General features: G+C 36.7%; 1 protein-coding gene across 1 annotated transcript in view; it reads left to right on the forward strand.

Annotated features, from left to right (window-relative positions):
• Positions 1 to 22815, forward strand: part of SCN9A (sodium voltage-gated channel alpha subunit 9) — a 148926-nt gene that overhangs the window by 84526 nt on the left and 41585 nt on the right. The window contains exons 11-17 of the mRNA XM_019923191.3: positions 1765 to 2052; positions 2892 to 3263; positions 6010 to 6139; positions 7339 to 7577; positions 9596 to 9769; positions 10516 to 10872; positions 13897 to 14373. Coding sequence (XP_019778750.1) covers positions 1765 to 2052; positions 2892 to 3263; positions 6010 to 6139; positions 7339 to 7577; positions 9596 to 9769; positions 10516 to 10872; positions 13897 to 14373 — 2037 coding nt within the window. The remainder of the gene's footprint in view (positions 1 to 1764; positions 2053 to 2891; positions 3264 to 6009; positions 6140 to 7338; positions 7578 to 9595; positions 9770 to 10515; positions 10873 to 13896; positions 14374 to 22815) is intronic.

The raw sequence follows: 22815 nt of genomic DNA on the forward strand, positions 1-22815 counted from the left end.
GTATTGTTATTTGATTTAAAATTCTTCCTACAAGTAGAAAAGCAGCGGAAACAGCAGAAGCCCTGTGGCCTATGCTCAGCCTTCCCCAGGGAGATTTTCCTTCCTGGTTTCCTTTCATTTTTATAAATGAAAACTGAATTTTCATTCTGGTGTGGTCAAAGGAAGCAATTCTGGATTGAGTTAGAACTGACATCTGCCCCATTCCACCTTCCCACATAATCAGCTCACTCCAGCAAGGAGAATGTTCTAAACTCTTCCTCCTAAACCTGTTACTCACAATTTCTCTGTGTGTATGGCATTATGCAAAGTCCCAGAACGTATATGATGTATTTCCCCAGAGTAACAATTGTACACAAATGTTTAGGGAAAATTATTTGATGTTAAAGTTAGATACTCTGTGGGGTAGAAAGCAAAATGTTCATCAGTTTTGGTTAATGTTGCAAGGTTTTTAAGATAACGTGTGAGATGTTAAGAAAATCATACTTATGATTGTGGCCACTTTAGGTTAAGTCACAAATTCTTGAGGATTTCTCCTTACTCCTGCCTCCAAAGGGGTACTTCAGTGGAAAAGTTTGAGGAGGCTTGTACTAAGAGAACCAAAATTTCAAATATTCCACACGTGTTTGATGATTTGACCTAGCAAATCTCTTCAAGCAATCTAACCTATTTGGGGGAGGGTAGTAATCTGTGATGCGGAGAAACTTTGAAGCAGACAGATGTTCAGGACAGTATTTTAATAATATTAAAAATCAGAAAGCATTTAAATTTCCAAAAATTAGAAAATGGTTAAGAGGACTATGATATGTTTGTGTCGTGGAGTATTACTCGGCCATAAGATGATGTGTTTTAAGAATATTATGACAGGAAAAGGTATTAATATAACAATATATTAAGTTGTAGAATACAAAATAGAATATAGGATACAAACAATTTAAAAATTATATATATAAAGAGTGGAAGAAATGTTAACACCAATTATTGCTAGGATGTAGGTTTCTGACTGATTTTTGTTTTTTATTCACAATATCTTTATTTTCCAAATTTTTACAAGGATTATTTTATTTTAATAATAAAAATTTAATTTTTATAAAAGGGGTAGCACTAGGCTATCCCAGGAATTTCCTAGAGAACCCCTAAAAGGCTCTTTCATTTTCTTGAGATATTATTCTGTAATAATTTATTTTATTTGCAAATAATTCATTCTTCATTAAAGTATAGCTGTACCTGAATTTATTGATAATAATCAATATTATCAATATACAAAATAAAAGATATACCCGAACAAGATATACAAATGAATTATCACATGGTTTATGTGTTTTATGACCCAGAATTACCTAAAATTAAAACTTTTACATGGTTTATGTGTTTTATGACCCAGAATTACCTAAAATTAAATTACCTAAAATTAAAACTTTTACATGGTTTATGTGTTTTATGACCCAGAATTACCTAAAATTAAAACTTGTACGTATACAATTTAAAATTCCACATATACTACTTAAATTGCTTTACTATATAGTAATAGTATGTAACAGTTTAACTCCAAGGCACAGTATGGCTTTATTACAATGCAGGAGAAGCAATAAGCATATATTTTGTAAGCTCTCTATTCAGAGTGCAAAGAAAACGACATTACTTCCCTTACAAGGGACGTGATTACATGAACCATGTAACTGAATTTGTAGTAAACAGGTGCCCCATAATAGGGTTTCCCAGACTTTGGAAATGACTCACTGTGTGTGTAACCTCTTGGTGCAACAGGCAATAGCAATGGCAGCAGCTGAATATACAAGCATCGAGAGAAGCCGGATAATGGGCCTCTCCGAGAGTTCTTCCGAAACATCCAAAATGAGCTCTAAAAGTGCTAAAGAAAGAAGAAACAGAAGAAAGAAAAATAATCAAAAGAAACTCTCCATTGGGGAAGAAAAGGGAGATGATGAGAAATTGTCCAAATCGGAATCCGAGGAGAGCATCAGGAGAAAAAGTTTCCACCTTGGTGTTGAAGGTCATAGGCGAGCACGTGAAAAGAGATTTTCTACCCCTAACCAGGTACCACTGACACCGTCACATGCATATCACCAGAGGTGGCATCATAGAGCAAAGTGTTCTGAGGGAAGGGACCTCAGGAGAGGAGTGAATTGTTGTAGCCACTGACTACAGAACAAGACCCACATCTTGTCAATGCCATGGACTGGCTTCACCTCAGTCCTACCTTTCTCAACCTTCATGTACCCTCAATCCCCCATGATTGTTTACTCTCACCTACATGCCCTATATTTTCATTCCTTTATTACTTGTTACACATGGTTTCCTCTAAGTGGGATGATTTTCTTCCTTGTTTGCCTCCTGGCATAGGACCACCCATTCTTTATCCATTAGCTTAGGTGCCACCCATCCACAAAGATTCCTCTGTCCTCTCCACTCTTCCCAATCTGCTCTTCAGTTACCCACACAGAATTCCTATCCTTTTTATCTACATCATCATTTAAAATTTCTATCTTCTACTACTTAAGTCTGTAAGACCCTTCCAGATACATACAAAATAAAAGTCCCTGCCTTCAAAGATTTCATAATGTGGTTGGGGAGACAGAACTTGAATACATGTGATATCAATAAAAAGAAATATGACAAGAGCAGTCCAAGCTAGTTTTAAGGTAACGACCCTGTCATACCCATTTTCCATTATTCACTATGCCTACCACCTTGTCCTGTATATAGCAGGCACTAATGTTTATTCAATTAGATACTTCCAAAGAATATGCAGTTTCATTTAAACCTGTACAGAGCCACCTGCCCTCAAGCCAGTGGTCTCAGTGGAAGTTATGGGAAATGAACTTCTGTTTTGGGGTGCTTCAGCAGATACGTGTCATCTCTTATTTTTTCTGCAGTCACCACTCAGCATTCATGGCTCCTTGTTTTCTGCAAGGCGAAGTAGCAGAACAAGTCTTTTTAGTTTCAAAGGTCGAGGAAAAGATATTGGATCTGAGACTGAATTTGCTGACGACGAGCATAGCATCTTTGGGGACAATGAGAGCAGAAGGGGCTCACTGTTCGTGCCCCACAGACCTTGGGAGCGGCGCAGCAGTAATATCAGCCAAGCCAGTAGGTCCCCCCCAGGGCTGCCGGTGAACAGGAAGATGCACAGCGCCGTGGACTGCAATGGTGTGGTCTCCTTGGTGGATGGACCCTCAGCCCTCATGCTCCCCAATGGACAGCTTCTGCCAGAGGTGATAATAGATAAGGCAACTTCTGATGACAGTGTAAGGACGTTTTAAATACCTCAGGCATGGCTCGGCCCTTACTCTTGCATCCATCAGTCTCTCTGCTGGAGGTGCCTTCTCTCTGGTCCTGTGAATGCCTCTGCATCTTGCAATACCTTTTATGTTAGAAACACACCTTTAACTGATTAACATAGTCCTCATACTATTGTTATAGGTATCTAATTCCAAGATATTTAAAACCCCATTTTTGAAAAAAGGTACTTATCTTCTGTTACTGTACTTGATTATGAATCATCCCCTTAGAAAATAATTTATAAAAGATCTATATATCAGCACAAAGTGCATTGATAATGCTGATCTTATTAGTTGATAATAGGTCCCATGTCTCTAAGGAAATTTGGATTGTCACCTACTGCTATTTTTTTCGAGTCACTACTTAATATATACCTTATTGCAAGGATCTTATTTGAGTTGTTAATAATCAATAATAGTAATAATAATAGCAGACACATTAGTATTTACAACAGCCCTATGAGGTGATATATTATTATCCCTGTTTTACAAATGGGGAAACTGAGGCACAGGGAAATAAAGCAGTTTGTGCAAGGTCACTCAGCTAATAAATGGTAGTCCTAAAGTTCAAACAGAGACCCTCTATTTCAAAGCTTGTGCTTTTAACCACCATACTTCCTCTCCAATGTGTGGTAGGCTTCTTGGAAATAATTTAGAATAACTGTGCTTTTTCCCATACATAAATGAAACTTACTGTTTTCATTAAAAAACAACAAAACTCTTTTATCTGGAACCTATGAATAAAAACATAATATCCAAAACACATACAGAAATGCAAACGTATATATATAAAGACAAAAACAAAACACCTTTCCAAAACAACAGTTTCAAGAGTTTAGGAATCATTGAGTGGTTTGAGAAAAGGGTGTGATGAGGCTTGAAAGTCTTTCTGGTTTATGGAGTATCTAGGTAACCTCTTAAGGCCACTCACTATGTTACACTGCATTACTCAGTATCAGCAAGGCTTTGACTTTGAACTTGGGCTACCTATTCATAAATTCACAGTTGCAGACAATGTAGTATTTCAAGTGAGAATAAAGTTCCATCAGACCCATGGCCACACACATATTTTCGTTTGGTTTGAAAGAATGCATGTGCTTTTAGGTCACCTGTGACCTCTATGCTTGCATGATACAGCTTCAGCCCTCTGTGAAGGTATTTTTCCTTATCAAACGAGCATGTTAAGTTTCCATAGAATCAGATCTTTGTTGTGTTTTGCTTTTCAACAATGTGTATTACCTGTAAAAGATTATATAATGTGTATCAGATTTGGAGATTAGTTCCTATTTTTAAATGAAATGTTTCATTTAATACTTTATTTTTACCCACAGAAAAATCAGTAGCACTCTAAATCCTGAAACTAAAACTACAAAACTAGAGTAATTGGTGGATACTTTAAGATTCAATAGAAATGCAAAACATAATAGTGTGGAATAATGTACAGTTTAGATGAAAAAATTGCATGAGAAATAATATAAACTTGACACCTGAGACATGTCTACATGGAGAACAAATTATTTAATCAACACAGCTGATTGTTTGGGGGAAAAAGAAATCTCTGCTTCTGGAAAGTCAGTAAATTAGAGAGTATATCAGAGAAAACATGGTTATAGAAAGATTTCTATATAAAGCCACCTGCAGATATGTGTGTGTGTCTTTGCACATACACATACATGCATACATACACACATACATATATTTTTGCCTGCTTGTCAGTGTTTTAATATATACACAAATATAACTATATCTAAACAACTGTACAACTTTACAACTCTAGATCTGTATATCTATATATATGTAGAATGGTGTGTGTGTTTGTGTGTATACACATGTACATACATACCACACACATCTAGATAGATAGATGATAAATGTAGACTTGTATAGTTGTTTGTATGTATAGATATGTGTGTGTGTGTGTATTGTTGGCCTGCACTGAACTGGCATAGTGTTTTAACTTTGAATTAGTTGCTAAGATTTAGAAATAAGACATCTTCACATGAAAATGGGTATACCTGGTAAGACTGAGCTCATATTCCTGCATAGCAGCAATCCTTTAGAGCTGGAGAGTGGTCACCTCTTTTAGATGGAGCTTATATTCTCCATTTTCCTACAGTTTCCATCAGTCTTAATTGTCCTTTTCCAACTGAGTCATTTATCCTCATAGCTTCAGAGCAGTTCATGAGATCTTCCTTGGCAGTGAGAAACAATCATTACAGTTGCCTCTGTTATTGCTGAACCTTAACAAAGGATAATTACGGAAATTTAATTTAACCTAGAAATCTAGGTTCTACCTCTTTACGCACACGCCACTTACAACAATTGTTGAGCTGTTTACATGTACGATTCTTACATAGTAAAACTATCTGAATAAATTGGAAACCCTGAAAGATAGATAATGATAGTGAATTTAACAATGAAAGCAGCTCATTTTATTTTTTATTTCCTAAGTACTAATTCATTTAATACTCATAGCAAGACTGTAAGGCAAGTGCTATGATTATCCCTATTTTACCAATGATGAAACGGAGACAGGTTAAGTAACTCTCCTATGATACACAGCCTGTAAGTAGCAGAGCCATGATTCAAATCAACAATCTAGACTCTACTTTTAATTACTCACTACAACTATGTGAGCAAGATTTTATTTTCTACCTACAATTTATTAGAATTCCATTCTTAAAACTGTAATTAATCATCTTTTTTTTTTCAGGGTACAAACAATCAAATACACAAGAAAAGACGTTCCAGTTCTTACCTCCTTTCTGAGGATATGTTGAATGATCCCAATCTCAGACAAAGGGCAATGAGTAGGGCAAGCATATTAACAAACACTGTAGAAGGTATGGAATAATATTCTCTTTACCATACAGATTTTTAACAAAATTCAGGTAAGTCCTAGTCAGCCTTAAATAGATATAGGAAGTTCTTAGAAAGAATTCAAAGAATATAAAATGGTTATAAACAATGGTAAGGCTAACCAATGGACACTAAAGGAATTGTCTTTATGTGCTTAAAAAGTGGATAAAGTTATTTGTGATTAAAGACAGGCTTTGGGTGATATGCCTTTCAAAGATAGATAGCTTTATGGTACTAAATGAAGAAAGGGAGGTTAACCCAGGCCTGTGTGGTTCTCTCACTATGTATTCTTCGAAACTTTACCTAGTCTCTTGGAATTGATCATCTTTCTAAAATGTGAGAAAATAATACAAACTTCCAGGTGTTTATACAGTGCTGCCTCTGAGCACCTTCTATAAAATTGCAAAATGGTAATATGTGACATGACATCTGTTAAGATTGTGATCCAAAGGAATTAGAGAAAGCAGTTCAGAGAATATGATGTGAATAGTAGTGGCCGGTCAAAGGGTGGCAATTTAAAAAATGTGTTGGCTCCCACCTTCTCTCCCCACAATGTGCCCCAGGTCTTACCTTGTCCATGGGCTACCACCTCATCCCCCGACATACCCATGATGGGCCCAGTCAAAGTTTTCACCCACCTCCTAAATTTATGATGAGAACTAAATGGGCTAATGGTGTTTAGTGCCTATTGCATGAGTCACTCTATAAATTATTTCCAGTCTCTTGGTTCTGGGATTGTTTTCACCTGTGAACTAGCAAGAGCTTTTCCTGGAGAGAGTAGAAGTGTATTATTGTTGTAATGGGTTAAGGACACAGGGGAAAGTATGTATACTGGTATACATACATTGATCTTAAAAATATACATATCTCCATTAAGAAAACATCATTTCTCTTGTTTACTGTCATATGTTAAGTATATGTTTCTCTCAGAGATATCCATATCTGCTCTCATTCATTAATTTCACTGCCTTCTCCTTGGTTGATCTAGTAAATGAATGTGTGATCTAAGATTCGTATGTAACATGCTATGCTTTCATAGAAACAGTACTGTTAAATTTGCAAAGTCTAAACAGAAGACTTGTTTCAGTGTTAGAGTATACTGCTGATTTGTATCTGGTGAGGAATAAAAAGTGTACAATATGCAAATGATTGACTTGGTGTTCTCTGTTGTTTTTTCTCCCAGAACTCGAGGAGTCCAGACAAAAATGTCCACCTTGGTGGTACAGATTTGCACACACATTCTTGATCTGGAATTGCTCTCCATATTGGATAAAATTCAAAAGACTTATCTATTTTATTGTAATGGATCCTTTTGTAGATCTTGCTATTACCATTTGCATAGTTTTAAACACTCTGTTCATGGCTATGGAACATCACCCAATGACTGATGAATTCAAAAACGTGCTCACTGTGGGAAATTTGGTAAGTCTCTTAATGTGAGTTATGTTCCCAGAGCTGCTCTCTTTGTTTGTCATGATTGTCGTTTCTTTTTTTGAAGTCAGATGGATATTTAGCTAGGTAATTAGGCATCTCCAGAATTCACAGTATGAATCATTGTACAGAGTCAAGTTTCTGGTGATAGTTACTATTTTTAAATAATTTTGCAGTAATATTGAGGCCTATAAGTAACAATATATTTCCATAACGAGTCACATCTTGGGAGTTGATAGTGTGTTCTGTTTTTCTGCTGGCGTGTCTCTTAGCAGCAACACTTTGAAAATTTGATACTTCCTTACCCATTTTATAATTACACTGCAGCTTCCTTGTAAGTACATACCCTACATGTTTTCAGAAAAGCTATGGATACTTTGTTTTGACATAATAGGTAAAGAATCTAGACCTTTGGAGGCCCAAAGTCCTGAGTTTGAATCTTGGTTTTGCCTCTTACTGGTTATATCACCTTGGGAAAATGTTTTAATATCTATAATCTTTAATTTTCTCATTTATATAATTATACTTTATAAAATAATAATTCGTTAATATAACGATAATAATATTTTATATATCATATTATTGAGAGGAATAAAAACTTTCTACTCATCATCCTGGCATATAGTAAGTACTCAACAAATCAAACCTATTGTCATCATCACCATCATGCTTTCAATGAATCAGCAGAAACAAGCCTTAAGAACAAGAATATTTAGAAACTAGAATGATTAAACTAGACACAGAAGACATAAGGGCAGACTAGAAGGATTCTAGTAAGAAAGTTGATGCTCTTTAATGTGCAGTGTTGATCACACTCAAGTTAATTACTGCCTTACGGCAAATAGAAAGGGCTAGTTTCCAACAATCTGCATGAACCAGGCAGAAGTACTATTTCACAGCCAAAAGGTCCCAACTTATGACTCTTCATAAATCATAAAAAACTCTGGATGTCTTTGCAAATGTCTGTATAAGATAATTTTACTTTTGCCGTGGTCCCAAACCAATCGATCTTTGAAGTCAAAGAGTGTTTCTGAGTTGATCGTCTCTCTAAAATTTCTTATGAATGTTCCCAGGCAGGATGTTTAAAACTCATGTGCTCTAAGTTAGCATTCTTCTTTCTTTCTATTCCTCACTGGAAAAAGGCAGGACTGTCTAGTTTCTAATTGTTGGTAGAGGTCCAGATTATGAAAATCAGTACCTTCTTACTGAGTTGACTGCATCACTGTGAATCCAAAAGAGACTCACCATGTTTCTTGTCTATAACTACGATCCCAAGTCTGGGTGGTCCCTGCTAGTCTTCCTGATGCTGCATTATTTTAAAAATGACTCACGCAGTTATAGAGCTAACTATTTCCCTTTGAACCTTCTTTGCTTAGTTTCTTTGAATCAAATTGTACCCGAATGATTCATAAGTCTTTCACTGTTGCCTTTTTAAATGAGTCCTTAGATGCCATGTCATGAATTAATGATGTTTTGTGATGCACTTTTGTGTCAAAGCTTTGGCAGTCTTACTTTACCTGCTACTGTATCAATTAAATACTTTTTCCTTTACTGATAAATCTTTAAAGAGTGAGTCAGTTTGTTCCTTATTACCTTAAGAGTAGTCAGATCAGGAGAAAAGCCTGGTTCAAAATTTTTGTATCAGTCTGTTTCCTTTATATTATCTTCCAGAATAACTTGTTGACGCACAAAACTTGTTTTGCAAAGATTGCCTGTGTTAATTTTCAAAGGTTTTATTTATCTGAAATTTTAGTGTGCTTTTCTATGATGCTATCTAAAGGTGATGAGAGCTGATAGGTGAGTTAGAGCTTCATGACCCTTCGATGCTTGTATTAGAGCTATAGGACTAGTGATACTTGGTTTGTAGGATTGAATGAAATAATAATGTTTATAAAGTATCTAGCACATTGTCTGAAACACAGTAAATGCTAAACATATAGTCATTATTATCGTTAGCTTGATTCCATACCTTCTAATAATACTAGAAAAATATTATATTTTTCATGTAGGTCTTTACTGGCATCTTTGCAGCTGAAATGGTTTTAAAACTAATTGCCATGGATCCATATGAGTACTTCCAAGTAGGATGGAATATTTTTGACAGTCTTATTGTGACTTTAAGTTTAGTGGAGCTTTTTCTAGCAGATGTGGAAGGATTGTCAGTTCTACGATCATTCAGACTGGTAAATATAGACCAACCTTACCATTATATTCTATATATAAAGGGGTGTTTCTTTGGTTTTGCATTATTATCATTTAAAACTTTTGGAGGTTTGAATCAAAAGACAAGATTAGGTCTCAATATCTAATAAAATAAAGCCCATTCAGTAACATGTACTTAGAGCTCAAAATCACAGACATATCTTAATTTTAGGATCTTGAAGACATACTCAGTTGTATGCTAGTATAATGGTAGGGCAATGATTTATATCGCAATAAGCTTATGGTTTATAGAATTTCAACCATTATAATATGTTCATTACTTTGTGTATTTGATAATTAAAGATTATACCCTCAAAATTGTTCTCTGATATCAAAAATATTAAAAAGTAAAGACTTTCTAATGCTTTTTTCCTCTAACATGTTAGGCTTTCTCCCTATGTCAGCATGAAAAAAATTATGAAAGTATCAGAAAATAGAATTAAGGATAAATTTTCAATTTAAAGGGTATAATATCTGATAGAGGTTCTATAACAATCCTGAACTAAAATTACAGTTCCTTCAAAATTTGTGTGGTAATTATATGGTGGCAAGTATAACAAAATAACAGGAATATTGAGAGTAGATGAAAATGAAAAGTAGAAATAATCGATTTTAGCTAGGTAATAATGACAATATTTTAGAAGTAAATTTTGGAACAAAATTCAAGATTAGAAACATTGAGAACTTTTTCATAAAAATTAATATTAAGCTTTGTGTTGACTTTTAGCTCCGAGTTTTCAAGTTGGCAAAATCTTGGCCAACACTGAACATGCTGATCAAGATCATTGGTAACTCAGTGGGGGCTCTGGGTAACCTCACCTTGGTGTTGGCCATCATCGTCTTCATTTTTGCCGTGGTCGGCATGCAGCTCTTTGGTAAGAGCTACAAAGAATGTGTCTGTAAGATCAATGAAGACTGCACACTCCCACGCTGGCACATGAATGACTTCTTCCACTCCTTCCTGATTGTGTTCCGAGTGCTGTGTGGAGAGTGGATAGAGACCATGTGGGACTGCATGGAGGTCGCCGGTCAAGCCATGTGCCTTATTGTTTACATGATGGTCATGGTCATTGGAAACCTGGTGGTATGTGATCTGATGTTCATACATTTAAAATTCTCCATAGAAAATTGTTACATTATGATTTGATCAGTTACTTTTATAATTATAGGATTAATTAGATCTAAAACTGTTAATTATAATGGAATATTGACTATTTTAATTCAGTGAAGAACAGAAAAGAAAATGAAATATTGTCTACATTTCTGTGCCAGATAACCTATATTTATATTTTTCACAATATTTATTTTAATGGAAAGTGTTCTATTTTATTCTTTAATTTTGATAGTGATGTCATATGAATTACATCTGTGGTTTTCATGTCTCTTAAGTGTTGATTCCAACGTGAAGCTATACTAGTAAACAGAATATGATTAAATTAACAATAACAAAACTGAAGTTATAGTGGAACAAGGCAAATGGAAGGACTAGTCCTGCTCTGTTAAAGTCACATATAAGACTAGCACCTATAACAAGTATCAGCAAACAATATGGCCCATGGGCCAAATCCCACACACTGCTTGTTTTTACATGGCCCTGCAAAACTGAAATGTTTTTTACATTTTTAAATTGTTAAAAAAATATAAAGAAAAATATTTTTTGGCACATGGAAATTATATGAAATTCAAATTTCAGTTTCCATAAGCAAAATTTATTGAAACACGGACATGCTCATTCATTTACATATTGTCTTTGGCTGTTTTACTCTACACAGACAGGTCTGAGTAGTGTCCATAGAGATTCTTTGTCCTACAAAACCTAAATAATTTATTATCGGGCCCTTTTACAGAAAAATTTGCCCACCACTGCTCTATAGCATCTCTTTTACAAGTGATCTGCTTCTCCATTAGTGTTTTCCTAGCTTGTATGCCTTCACTGTTTGTTTCCTCCTTTCTTATACGTACCTGTTGGTAGGAATTTTCAAGCTTAGAGGCAGGAGATAATTGGGATAAGATGCTCTTCAATGACTCAATTCAATTTTCAAAGCCACCATGTTGGTTTGGTTTAGTTGGTCAACCTAGCATCAGACTCTTCATCAGGTATCCCAGGAGGTTGTCTGTGATAATAGCCATATGGTTAGTACCTTCACTCCCCACTGGCTTGAATATAAGTTGCTCATTTTTTTTGTCCTTGCAGCCCACATGCCAACTTGAAAGTTGCTAAGAGAGTAGACTTAAATGTTCTCACCACAAGAAAATAATGGTAATTATGAGACATGATGGAGGTATTCCCTAATATATAAGGATATCAAATCAACATGTTGTACACTTTAAACTTACACAGTGTTGTATAACAATTATCTCAGTAAAGCTGGAAAAATAAAATCTAATTAAAAATTTGAAGGAAAAAAAGAAATCTATTAACATTTGCATTGATTAGGGAGACTAAAGGGTAAAATGAGCCCTTGGCTTCCCATCAACATTCCTATTAAAACATACACATAAACAAACATGCATTTCATAGTGAAATATATTTTTCATTGACAATAAAAACCAAAATGAAAATAACCAATTCTGAATTCCTTAATGGTTCATCAAATTGTTTTCTATGCTTTTCTTTTTCCCCTCCCTCTCAGATTCTTCTCTTAAACTAGACATATTAACACAGACATTTTTTTTTTTTGGCTGTGTTGGGTCTTCATTTTTGTGTGTGGGCTTTCTCTAGTTGTGGCGAGCGGGGGCCACTCTTCATTGCGGTGTGTGGGCCTCTCACTGTCGCAGCCTCTCTTGTTGCAGAGTACAAGCTCCAGACGCGCACGCTCAGTAGTTGTGGCTCATGGGCCTAATTGCTCCTCAGCATGTGGGATCTTCCCAGACCAGGGCTCGAATCCATGTCCCCTGCATTGGCAGGCAGATTCTCAACTACTGCGCCAGGGAAGCCCAACACAGACATTTTTAACTTGTGCTTTTCTACTTACATTTCTGAGAAATTGTTTTAGGTGTGACCAAAATCAGGGGTGAGTCCCTTTTCCTCAGTTTGGTCTAATTTTGATTGTTTAAATGTGAGGTAGATGTTTTTGGCCATGAAGAGACTTAAATGAAAGTTTATTTCAATTATCTTTTTGTTTTTTATATAAAACACTTTTAAAATATGATTTACGTATTTTTAGCCCTCTGTAAGAATTCTTTTTTTTTTCCCACAATGTTCAGTTCACCTGGACCCTTACTTCCAGGAGGAAAAACAGAAATAGTTTGCACACAAACAGAACTTTGCTTCAAGTTGGAGTTGTCTTGACCTGGAGTTGTCCGGGGCGAAAATGATTGGCAGTGAAGCCACCCAATCATAATGCCATTGTCTCATTTGAATTGGGTTCAATGGGCAGGTCTTTTTCTTTGCTTTAAAAGCTTCATTAAGGGACGTCCCTGGCAGTCCAGTGGTTAGGACTCCATGCTTCCACTGCAGGGGCCGCGGGTTTGATCCCTGGCCAGGGAACTAAGATCCTGCATAACACACAGTGCAACCAAAAAAAAAAAGCCTCATTAAGTTGCAAGTTGGCAAAAATCTCGGACAGAATATTTTATTACAGGTGCTCTGCAAGTATTACGTGTTCCATTTGTTGTAATAAGTGACATTTATCTCCTGGGAAAAGTGAACACAGATCTTGGCTTAAGTAACCTTCACAATAGACACTAGTCACAATTTTCTTGTTCTACTTGTTTTTCACAGGTAACAAATATCAATTAAAGGTAGTGTTAGAAGAGCTATTTAGACCCATAAAAGGGAATTTGGACAAGGGATTCCTGCTGTAGAAAGGAACTTAGGAATGACATCCTGGTAATGGTGAGGGAGCATTCTCTTTGCTCCTCATACCCTTTAAGGGTATGGCTGACCTCTGTTCCCCAGAGCTCACAGAAGCTCAGACATGGAGAGACTGATGAGGACTCTAGCTTCTCCTCTACACCTATCATATGTTCTTATCTATGGGTGAAGAAGTGCAGGGCTCTTCGTTGCTGGTTTGGATTTTGGCCTGTATTTCAGAAAACTGTACTTATTTTCGTTTTTATTTCCTGTCTCCCTTTTTCTCCACACCCTATCCTCACCCTGACATAGGTCCTCAACCTATTTCTTGCTTTATTATTGAGCTCATTTAGTTCAGACAATCTTACAGCAATTGAAGAAGACACTGATGCAAACAACCTCCAGACTGCAGTGGCTAGAATTAAGAAGGGAATAAATTATGTGAAACAAACCTTACGTGAATTTTTTCTAAAAGGATTTTCCACAAAGCCAAAGATTTCCAAAGAGATAAGACGAACAGAAGATCTAAATTATAAGAAGGAAAACTACATCTCTAACCACACACTTGCTGAAATGAGCAAGGATCACAATTTTCACAAAGAAAAAGATAAAACCAGTGGTTTTGGAAACAGCATGGACAAATACTTGGTGGAAGAAAGTGATTGTCAATCATTTATTCATAATGCCAGCCTCACAGTGACAGTGCCAATTGCACCCGGGGAATCTGATTTGGAAATTATGAATACTGAGGAACTTAGCAGTGATTCAGATAGTGAATACAGCAAAGGGGTAAGATTGTTTTATACGCATTTTGTTTCATGTTATTAACTAGTACGAAATGAGTTAAAATTTCAGATTCTTTGCTGTCCTAAGTTTATTCTAATATTGCATACTAATGAGTAGTTTGTGTGTATATGAATTTATACTGTAGCTTCCTGAAGGTTCATATGGTAAGGTTTTACTTACTGATTCTTCATAACTGATATAATCCATTTAGCAAAATTTGAAAGTACCAGGTATCTTTAAGTCTTCCCTTCCTTTATTCCCTGTTTGTTATCAGTTGTAAAGTCATATACCATCTCCTTTCACAGTGTCTGTTGAATCCACAGCTCCTGTTCGTCACCTTTGCCTTTGCCCTCTCTACTTCTTACCGAAACCATTCCACGTGAATTCCCCACTGGTGTCTCTGCCTCCATTTTCCATCTACTCTAATCCACTTGTTTGATTAATTTTACTTAGGTTCAATCCTAATCATACTTCTCCTCTGAAGTGTCCTTGATCCCCAATGTAGATTTGAATTGTGGACCATACATAAAGCCTTCACACCATGGCCCTGACCAGCTGTCTCTCCTGGGCTTGCTCGGGCTCCTGTGCCTGAACCAAGCCAGTTTCCTTCTGGGCCACATACACTCACAACCTGCATGATTTTGCTTGGGGTTTCCTTCTTCAGTCAAAATCCTAAACACGTACTTCAAGTCATAGCCCTCAGCTTCCTCGCATGTAAAATTATTAGCCCTTACAGCATAGGGTTAGGTGAGGGTTAAATGAATTAACACATGTAGGATGCTTGGAACAGTACTCAGAGTGCTCAGAAGTGGTAGCTGTTGCATCATTCCTAGTTTCTCTTCAAACAGATATGATCTCATTTTGAACCCCACACAATTCTATGCCTTTTCCTAGATTTATTATTTAGCCTTGTATCTTAATTTTTTTGAGAAATTATTGTATGCACCAAATGGTACTGTAAACTCATTGAAAACGGGAAACTTTTATTAAAACTTTTTTTGTATCCTCCTTCCCCACACCTGGTTGCATATATTCAAAGCATTATTGAGCTGTATTTTTATTAATATGGAATATAATAATCATAAGTGAGTTTTATCACAAAGCATTTTTTATGACATCTCTTTAAAGTTTTAAGATATCACTTTAAAATATTTTTCCTTTCTTTAGGTCATATTTGAAAGTATTTGACAGGTATTTCCCAAACATCTTCTATCTTCTTAACCTTATATCAAGAACTATCCTCCATGAATTTATAGTGGATTTTGGAACAAAGATACACAGCTGTGTGTGTGTGTGTGTGTGTGTGTGTGTGTGTGTGTGTGTGTATGCACACCATACGACCAGTACTAGGTGCAGAGTAAATGCTCAATACTTACTTATTGAATGAATAGATAATTAAATAAATTATGAACATATATATTTTACATAGCCAAAAAAATTATTTCCAAGATCACAAAGTAAGGAATCAAATATTTTATTTTTTATTTAAAAAAGTCTTTACACAGAAGAAGTAATCCAAAATTCAAAAGGTGTGGTTGATTTGGCTTGAAGATAGAAAATTAGATTTCACATACCCCGCTCAGGAACAGTAATCTGGGGCTAGTCTCATGTGAAAATGAAAACTAATTCAATTACCCACTTTTCTGCCTACAAAGACTAGAATTGTAAAACCCTAACTGCCTGGCAGACTTTCTGAATAAGTTTGAGATTCTGGGTGTTAAAGCACTTTGGTAGCTTGGTTGAGTTTACCAAATACTGCTTTCCTCTTAATATTTGGGAGGAATCATTTCTTACCTGGTCGTTTTTTCTTTTCTCAAAGCCTGTGGCTCTCCCTACATGGATCTCCTTAGTCATCATATTCTTAGTATGTTGAATTATAACATTGTAAAGGGACTATAATAGACCTGCCCCATTTAGCACCTCATTTCCTAACTGAGAAAGCCATTAAGAGGAAGCAACTTTATCTGTAGTTATAAAGCTGGTTCAAGGCAGAGCCAAGACAAGAATCCCAGTCTTATTATTCATAAGTCTACTTTCCTTCTCCTGTCATTGTCTATTTCAGGGATAAAACCCACATTCCTATTGGGGTTAATACCCAGTTTGTCTCCCCTGGGATACTGAGCCATGCTTCTGAAGAATTTACATACCCTGTAGTATCCAGAGGAAGTTTGTGATGTCATAGTATCCAGCAGTCTTTTATAATTAATGATTTAGTCTATAAACTATTTGGTTACTGAAATAGACTATTTTAACCATCCATAAAGTTACTCTGCCACCTAGCCCATAAATCCTTCCTAAAAAGCATGAAATTTAGTGCACTTAAACTGTGTTATCCAAAGACCATTTGCTGGTAACATTTTAATATTCTTAATTATCATTGGTTTTTGTTCATGACATTATAGTCATAACTACAGGAGAAAAAATACACTTTTTCTAATTCATCTGTGGTTTACATGGTATAATATTCAGGAGCTTGAGGCTACTTCATAGGTTGTAATAAGGAATACATAAGCTAGTCTCTTTAAATCATTTAGCACAGTATTTGACTTGGTAAGCCCTAAAAAAGTGTTAGGTGTTGTGTTTATTATTGAATTCATCATCATTATTAGCCTCTAAAAGTTCAGATTTTAAATTATGGATTTTGAAAGCTTATCCTTCTTCATAAGACATTTTCCATGGCATATCTCAAAATGTGTCATCTTGAGTACATTCAAACCTACTTGACTATATACTGGACTTGAGAAGTAATGAAATTTCAAGCTCTACAGGAAATTTGTTAGATAATATTAAGCTGTTGCCAACTGTGACACCCTGTGTCTAGAGCCTGTCTCTCCAGTAGCTTGAGATTTAAATGATCCTAGTTATGACTTGTTGGTTTTATTTTTCAATTTGGACCACTATCATTATTCACCACAATTATAAGGACCACAGTTTCCTTATTCACCTAAAGTGCTTCTGACGCCCTTCCAGGCTAACCTCCCTGCTCTAATTCCCCTAATCTTCAGCTCTTACTTGAGTTCCCAATTTTTTAACTGCTGTGTAACTTTCTTATTTTTCACGCCTCAGATATCTTTGAAACAATGATTCTATGTTCTTGATGAACCTTGCCCAAAGAGGCAAATCATGATTATCCAATGGAAAATAATGCCCAATTGAATATATGTAAGTTATTTAAGTCTTAAGCACTACCTTCGAGTATGATGAAGAATGCATCCTCTGGAGATAGAATACTTGCCTTAGATCCTGTATTTCATGTTTGCTAATAACTCCATGATCTTGAGCAATTTAAAAAAAAACCTCTGTTTTTTTCTAGTTTACTTGTATGCAACATAGAATTGTAATAAAGATTGAATGATTTAGGTAAACAAGTGCCTGTTGGAAAATAAGTGCCCAATTAACAATTATCATGGGTATGATTAGTAGTCATGTACACACTGTAAGTAGCTATTTGCTACAGGTTAAATTTTAGTGTGTAAAGACAAACACAGGAGCTTGTTACAAACGCCTGTTCTGGTCTGTATCCTCCAAACTCTCTCTGCCTAAGTCTGGATGCAACCTCAGAATCCTTACCAGCAGGGTTCCCAGGGGCCACTGTGCTGGATTGAGTTTGCATAGGAAGTGAACCTAAATTCATCCGTGGTTTATTTTGATCCAGGTTTCTGAGAAATCATTTTCTTTATTCAGGGGCTGGGGTATTTTCCACTTTTACCTGTTTAAGAATCTGCATTTTGAACAGGGGGAAAGAATATCTTTGACCTTTGACACCTTTTCCTCTTTCCCTTTCCGCATCCAAAAAAACAAATCCACCCTCTTTCATGTCCTAGCATACTTTTTTTCCCATTGTATTTTATGGAGACTTTCTGTCCTCTTCTAGTGTCGGCTCTCAGATAGGCAGGTTTCCGTGTTCTGATAGACAGTTAGATATACACTCCAGATTGAAGTCAAAATATTTTGTAATCAAACACCTTACCAGCAAATGACCAAAGAGATGAGTTCAAATAAGGTGTTGAGTAAATATCTAAAAGAGTTTTGAGGCAGTAATTGGCAATAGAACGTCAGCGTTTCTCTGAAGATAGAGTCTGTCTCAGAATCGAGAAAGACATACTGTCATCTCAAGGGGACCCATGAGAGTAAGACTCCTGTCACTGCTTCTCAGAATACACTCTAAACTGATGGCCCTTCTCAGAATCAGCCTCCACCTGAGGCAGCCCTCTAAGCCCTAGGCAAACATTAACACGCTGCAGATTTTCACCATTAACGATGAAGTGCTTCATTATTATGAGCCTCAAATGAAGCATGAAATGCACCCATTCATTCAATAAATATTTATTGAGATCTGCTATGCTCCAGGCACTGTGCTAACAGCTGCTTAGAGAAAAAAAAGAAAAATTTTTTTTCACCCAGCTGCAGTGATTCAATGTGATCTGGCTTAACTAAATTCTTAAGAAGTGTAGTTTTTTTCTCTTTTTAAAATCATGCCAAATCTCAAAATTGAAAGTTCTAAAAAACTAAATTAATAAATTTTTTAAAATGGAGAGGTCTTTCTTGGAGAGTTAAAGAGACCCTTTGTTTTCAGTTATTACAGATTACTTATTTCTTTGCTTTAAAGATAAAAAAAAGAGCCATTTTACAGAATTGTGACGTTGATTTGAAACTGTATGTAAATTTGGGGGAAAAACGTTAAATTTATCCAGTTTACTTCTCCAAATATTTTAAAACATAACAGCCTCATGTGATTTTGGAGTGGTTAAACTCTGACAGCTTTCAGAGAAGCTACTCGCTCTGAATCTAATACCCCAAATCTTCTTTACTGCTCTTTTGACAAATGTATCTATTATCAAGGCTTAAGTGAATTGGCTCCTGTTGTGTACTCAGCAGAAAGGAAAACATCCTGTGTAAAGTTTTCCTGCACAGAAAGATCCCCTATTCATTCCTCCTCCAGTCAAACACAGAAACTTTACTCAGCTTTACTTAGTAGCTCTTTAGTGTTTTGAAACACTGTCTCCAAGTTGTGATGGAGCTAGCTGAGGTCCTTGAAGAAAGGAAACCAATGAAACCTTCAAATTTTACATAATCAAACTTCTCACCTTCAACGGAGTGTCATTTAAAACACTGCAAACACAGTTATGCAAAATTTTTATTCTTAAAGGAAGCAAAGTCCATTCACTTTGATCATTGTGAGAGAAAAAAATTGTGAAGGAATACCTGAGTACATGTTCAGTAAATTGTCGCTATTCATTTTTTCAATTCACATTTCCTAAGCACGTGCTTTTTGCCTTCTGCCTGCTGGACACTAGAAAGATGTCATCGGTGTACTCATTTCCTCAGTAGACGTAGGCTCAGGGTCTTCTTGCTCTCTGGCACTGTCTTAAGTGATAAAGAGTAAAGCAAGGTCCCTGCTTTAGAAGAGAAACATGTATGGAAATCAGAAATTATAATTAAACATATAAAAAAGAATTAAAACAGATTTTTAGAAAAAATATTGAAGCAGGATAAAGATGTGGTTAATAATCTTGAAAATAAACTGGAATACTTCACAGTGGAGAATGCACTTGAAGAGGGTTTTATGGTAAAAAGACAATTCATCAGGAAAGAGAGAATGAAAGAGAGGGGGAGGAAGGGAGGGAGACAGAGACGGAGAGAGACAGAGACACCTTTCTGGTAGATGTAATGGGCCCAGCATGTGGAAGCATCCAGATGCACAAAAGCCCATGAAATACACATGAGGATGGCCTGCTGGGAAGTAGTAAGTGACAGAGGTAAATTGGAGCCAGAGAGTAAATGGCTTGACTTACCATGGGCAAGAGATTGAAATAGGTTTCTTTTTATTTACCAGAAAGAGGAAACTTTGTCTTATTTTGTTATACTTTGTTGTTAGCAAACCTCTACTTTTTTTTTTTTTTTTTTTTTTTTGCAGTTCGTGGGCCTCTCACTGTTGTGGCCTCTCCCGTTGCGGAGCACAGGCTCCGGACGCGCAGGCTCAGCGGCCATGGCTCACGGGCCCAGCCGCTCCGCGGCATGTGGGATCTTCCCGGACCGGGGCACGAACCCGTGTCCCCTGCATCGGCAGGCGGACTCTCAACCACTGCGCCACCAGGGAAGCCCCTCAAACCTCTACTTTTAGAGAAAGTTTGGTTGGGGGTGTAATAAAGGGGAGAGGATGAAAGGCTATTGAAGCCATCCCAAGCACACTTGATGAGGGCTCAGTCTAAGGGAGTGATGGTGGTGTGTGGGATAATGGTAAGACACCGCAAGTTCAAAAATAAGGGCTCAGGGTCTGGATATGTGAGTTGTGAGCTGTTTCAAAGGGTATATTCATTTCCTGTGGCTGTCATAACAGTATCACAAACTTGGGGCCTTATACAACAGAACTGTATCCTTAGATAGTTCTAGAGGCTGTAAGTCTGAAATGGAGGTGTAGGCAGGGCCATGCTCTCTGCAGGCTCTAGTGAGGACCCTGCCTCGCCTTTTCCTAGCTTCTGGTGGTGGTACTTCATACTTGGCCTCCCATGTGTAGCAGCTGCCTCACTCTGATCTTCGCTTCTGTTGTCACATGGAGTTCTCCCTATCTATCTCTGTCTTTTCATTTTATAAAGACACTAATTATGTTAGATTAGGGCCCACCCTAGTGAATTCCTCTCAATTTGACTACATCTGCAAAGACCCTATTTCCACATAAGGTCGTATTCAGAGGTACCAAGCATTAGGACTTCAACATATCTGTTTTGGGAGATACAAATTAACTCATAATCAAAAGTTTTGGCGTAGATGACTTGGATGGATACTGATGCTATTAAAAATACACGGGGTCGGGGGAGGGAAGAAAACTTGGGGGGTAAGATAGAGACAGAGTTTAATTTGGGGACATCTTAATTGTGAGCTATGTGCAAGGTAGCTAAGTGATGGTGAGCAGTAGGTATTTGGAGGTTTTAAGAAGATAAGTCAGAGTTGTAGACAGGTTGGAATTTTGTATGTTAATTTTGAGGTCAGGTTCCCTGGGAAACCAACTCTGAGTAGTGTTCTCGGGTTCAGCACCTAACACCTGTAAGAAGTGAGGGAAGCGAGATGATTGCACAGAGGGAGAAGCTGAAATGCTCTGCAGTTGCAGCAGAGGCCTCAGCTGACCCTGTAGGCACCTCTGGCACTGGAATGACCCTTTGGAGTAGTCCCAAGTTGAAGCAAGGGGTCAGGACTTTGTGTGCTCCGCACCAGTCCGTCACTGGATACAGGCTCTCCCTTCACTCTTCCAGGCCAGGGGAGGGGATGTAACCTTGAGTAAGGCAGCTTCCTTCTGTATTTCAATTCCCAGAGAGGGACTCAGCTGTGAGCCTTCAGCTGCCAACACTCCTAGCAGGTGGAAGAATGAGTGGCTTGTCTGAAAGGGGGACTGGGACAGTGCACCACAGCATCCACTGCAGTACAGGGACCATAGAAAGGAAGAGGACAAGTGATCAACTCAGCACTTGAGAAGTGGACACAAGAAAGCACCAAAGAGACCAAGGAGAAAATGTATACATTAGCCACTTTCATATAAGCTATATAACTTTCCTCCTTAAAACAACCCAGGAAAGTGGATAATATGAATCTATATTTACTAAGATGCTAAAAGATTAGGAAATGATACTGGTTAGTCACTGATGTTTCTAGGGTTCTTTAAAAATTTGAGCTCCAAGCTTTAACCACCATAATACATATCATAGAAAGGCAAGAGAGTGGATAGGAATATAATTATTTTCTGTTATATCTCTGTAATGTTGCAATTCAGGATCAGATTTTCAGTTCTAATGGTATTGTGCATTTGCTGATTCGTGTTCAGTGTCTAATCCTCCTTAATGTTAATTTATTAGCTTATAGTTTACTTTGATAATATAACAGAGCAGAGCAAAGTACAGTCCATAAGAGAATAATAAACCAGTCCATTGAGGATGTATTAAGTAAGGGATTATATCAGGTCGAAGGCACATGAAAGGAGGTGGCACCTAAGCTAGACCCTAACGGATGGAGATCATTTCATTGTGTGAATGTGGTGGAGAAGGAAATCCCAGGCAGAGGAACAAACATTCATGTTGTTCATCTGATTCACTCATTCATTTTATCCATCCACCTATTCATCTATTCAGTATTCAATTTTTGAAAGCCATCATCTTTGGAGAAACTTAAATGTGCTTACTTGTTATTAAATTCATTCCTTTTATTGATTTTATAAAAAGTTGTTTAAATATTTGTAGTCATCAACGTTAAATATTTATTTTTAATATATGGTGGTTTTAATTACATTGTTATTAGGTCTATCTCTCCTTAGATTTTTTATAAAGTTTTTTCCACAAAGAGGCAGTTGCAGGCAGTTTAGATTTCTTCTCTTTACTGCATTTTAGAAAATATAATAATCTTCTCCAGAAATGCTTTTGATTTGGCAAGATTTAGGGATTAGTTTCAATTATACCT

The sequence above is a fragment of the Tursiops truncatus genome, chromosome 7 (genome assembly GCF_011762595.2).
Source record: "Tursiops truncatus isolate mTurTru1 chromosome 7, mTurTru1.mat.Y, whole genome shotgun sequence".
NCBI classification, from domain to species: domain Eukaryota; kingdom Metazoa; phylum Chordata; class Mammalia; order Artiodactyla; family Delphinidae; genus Tursiops; species Tursiops truncatus.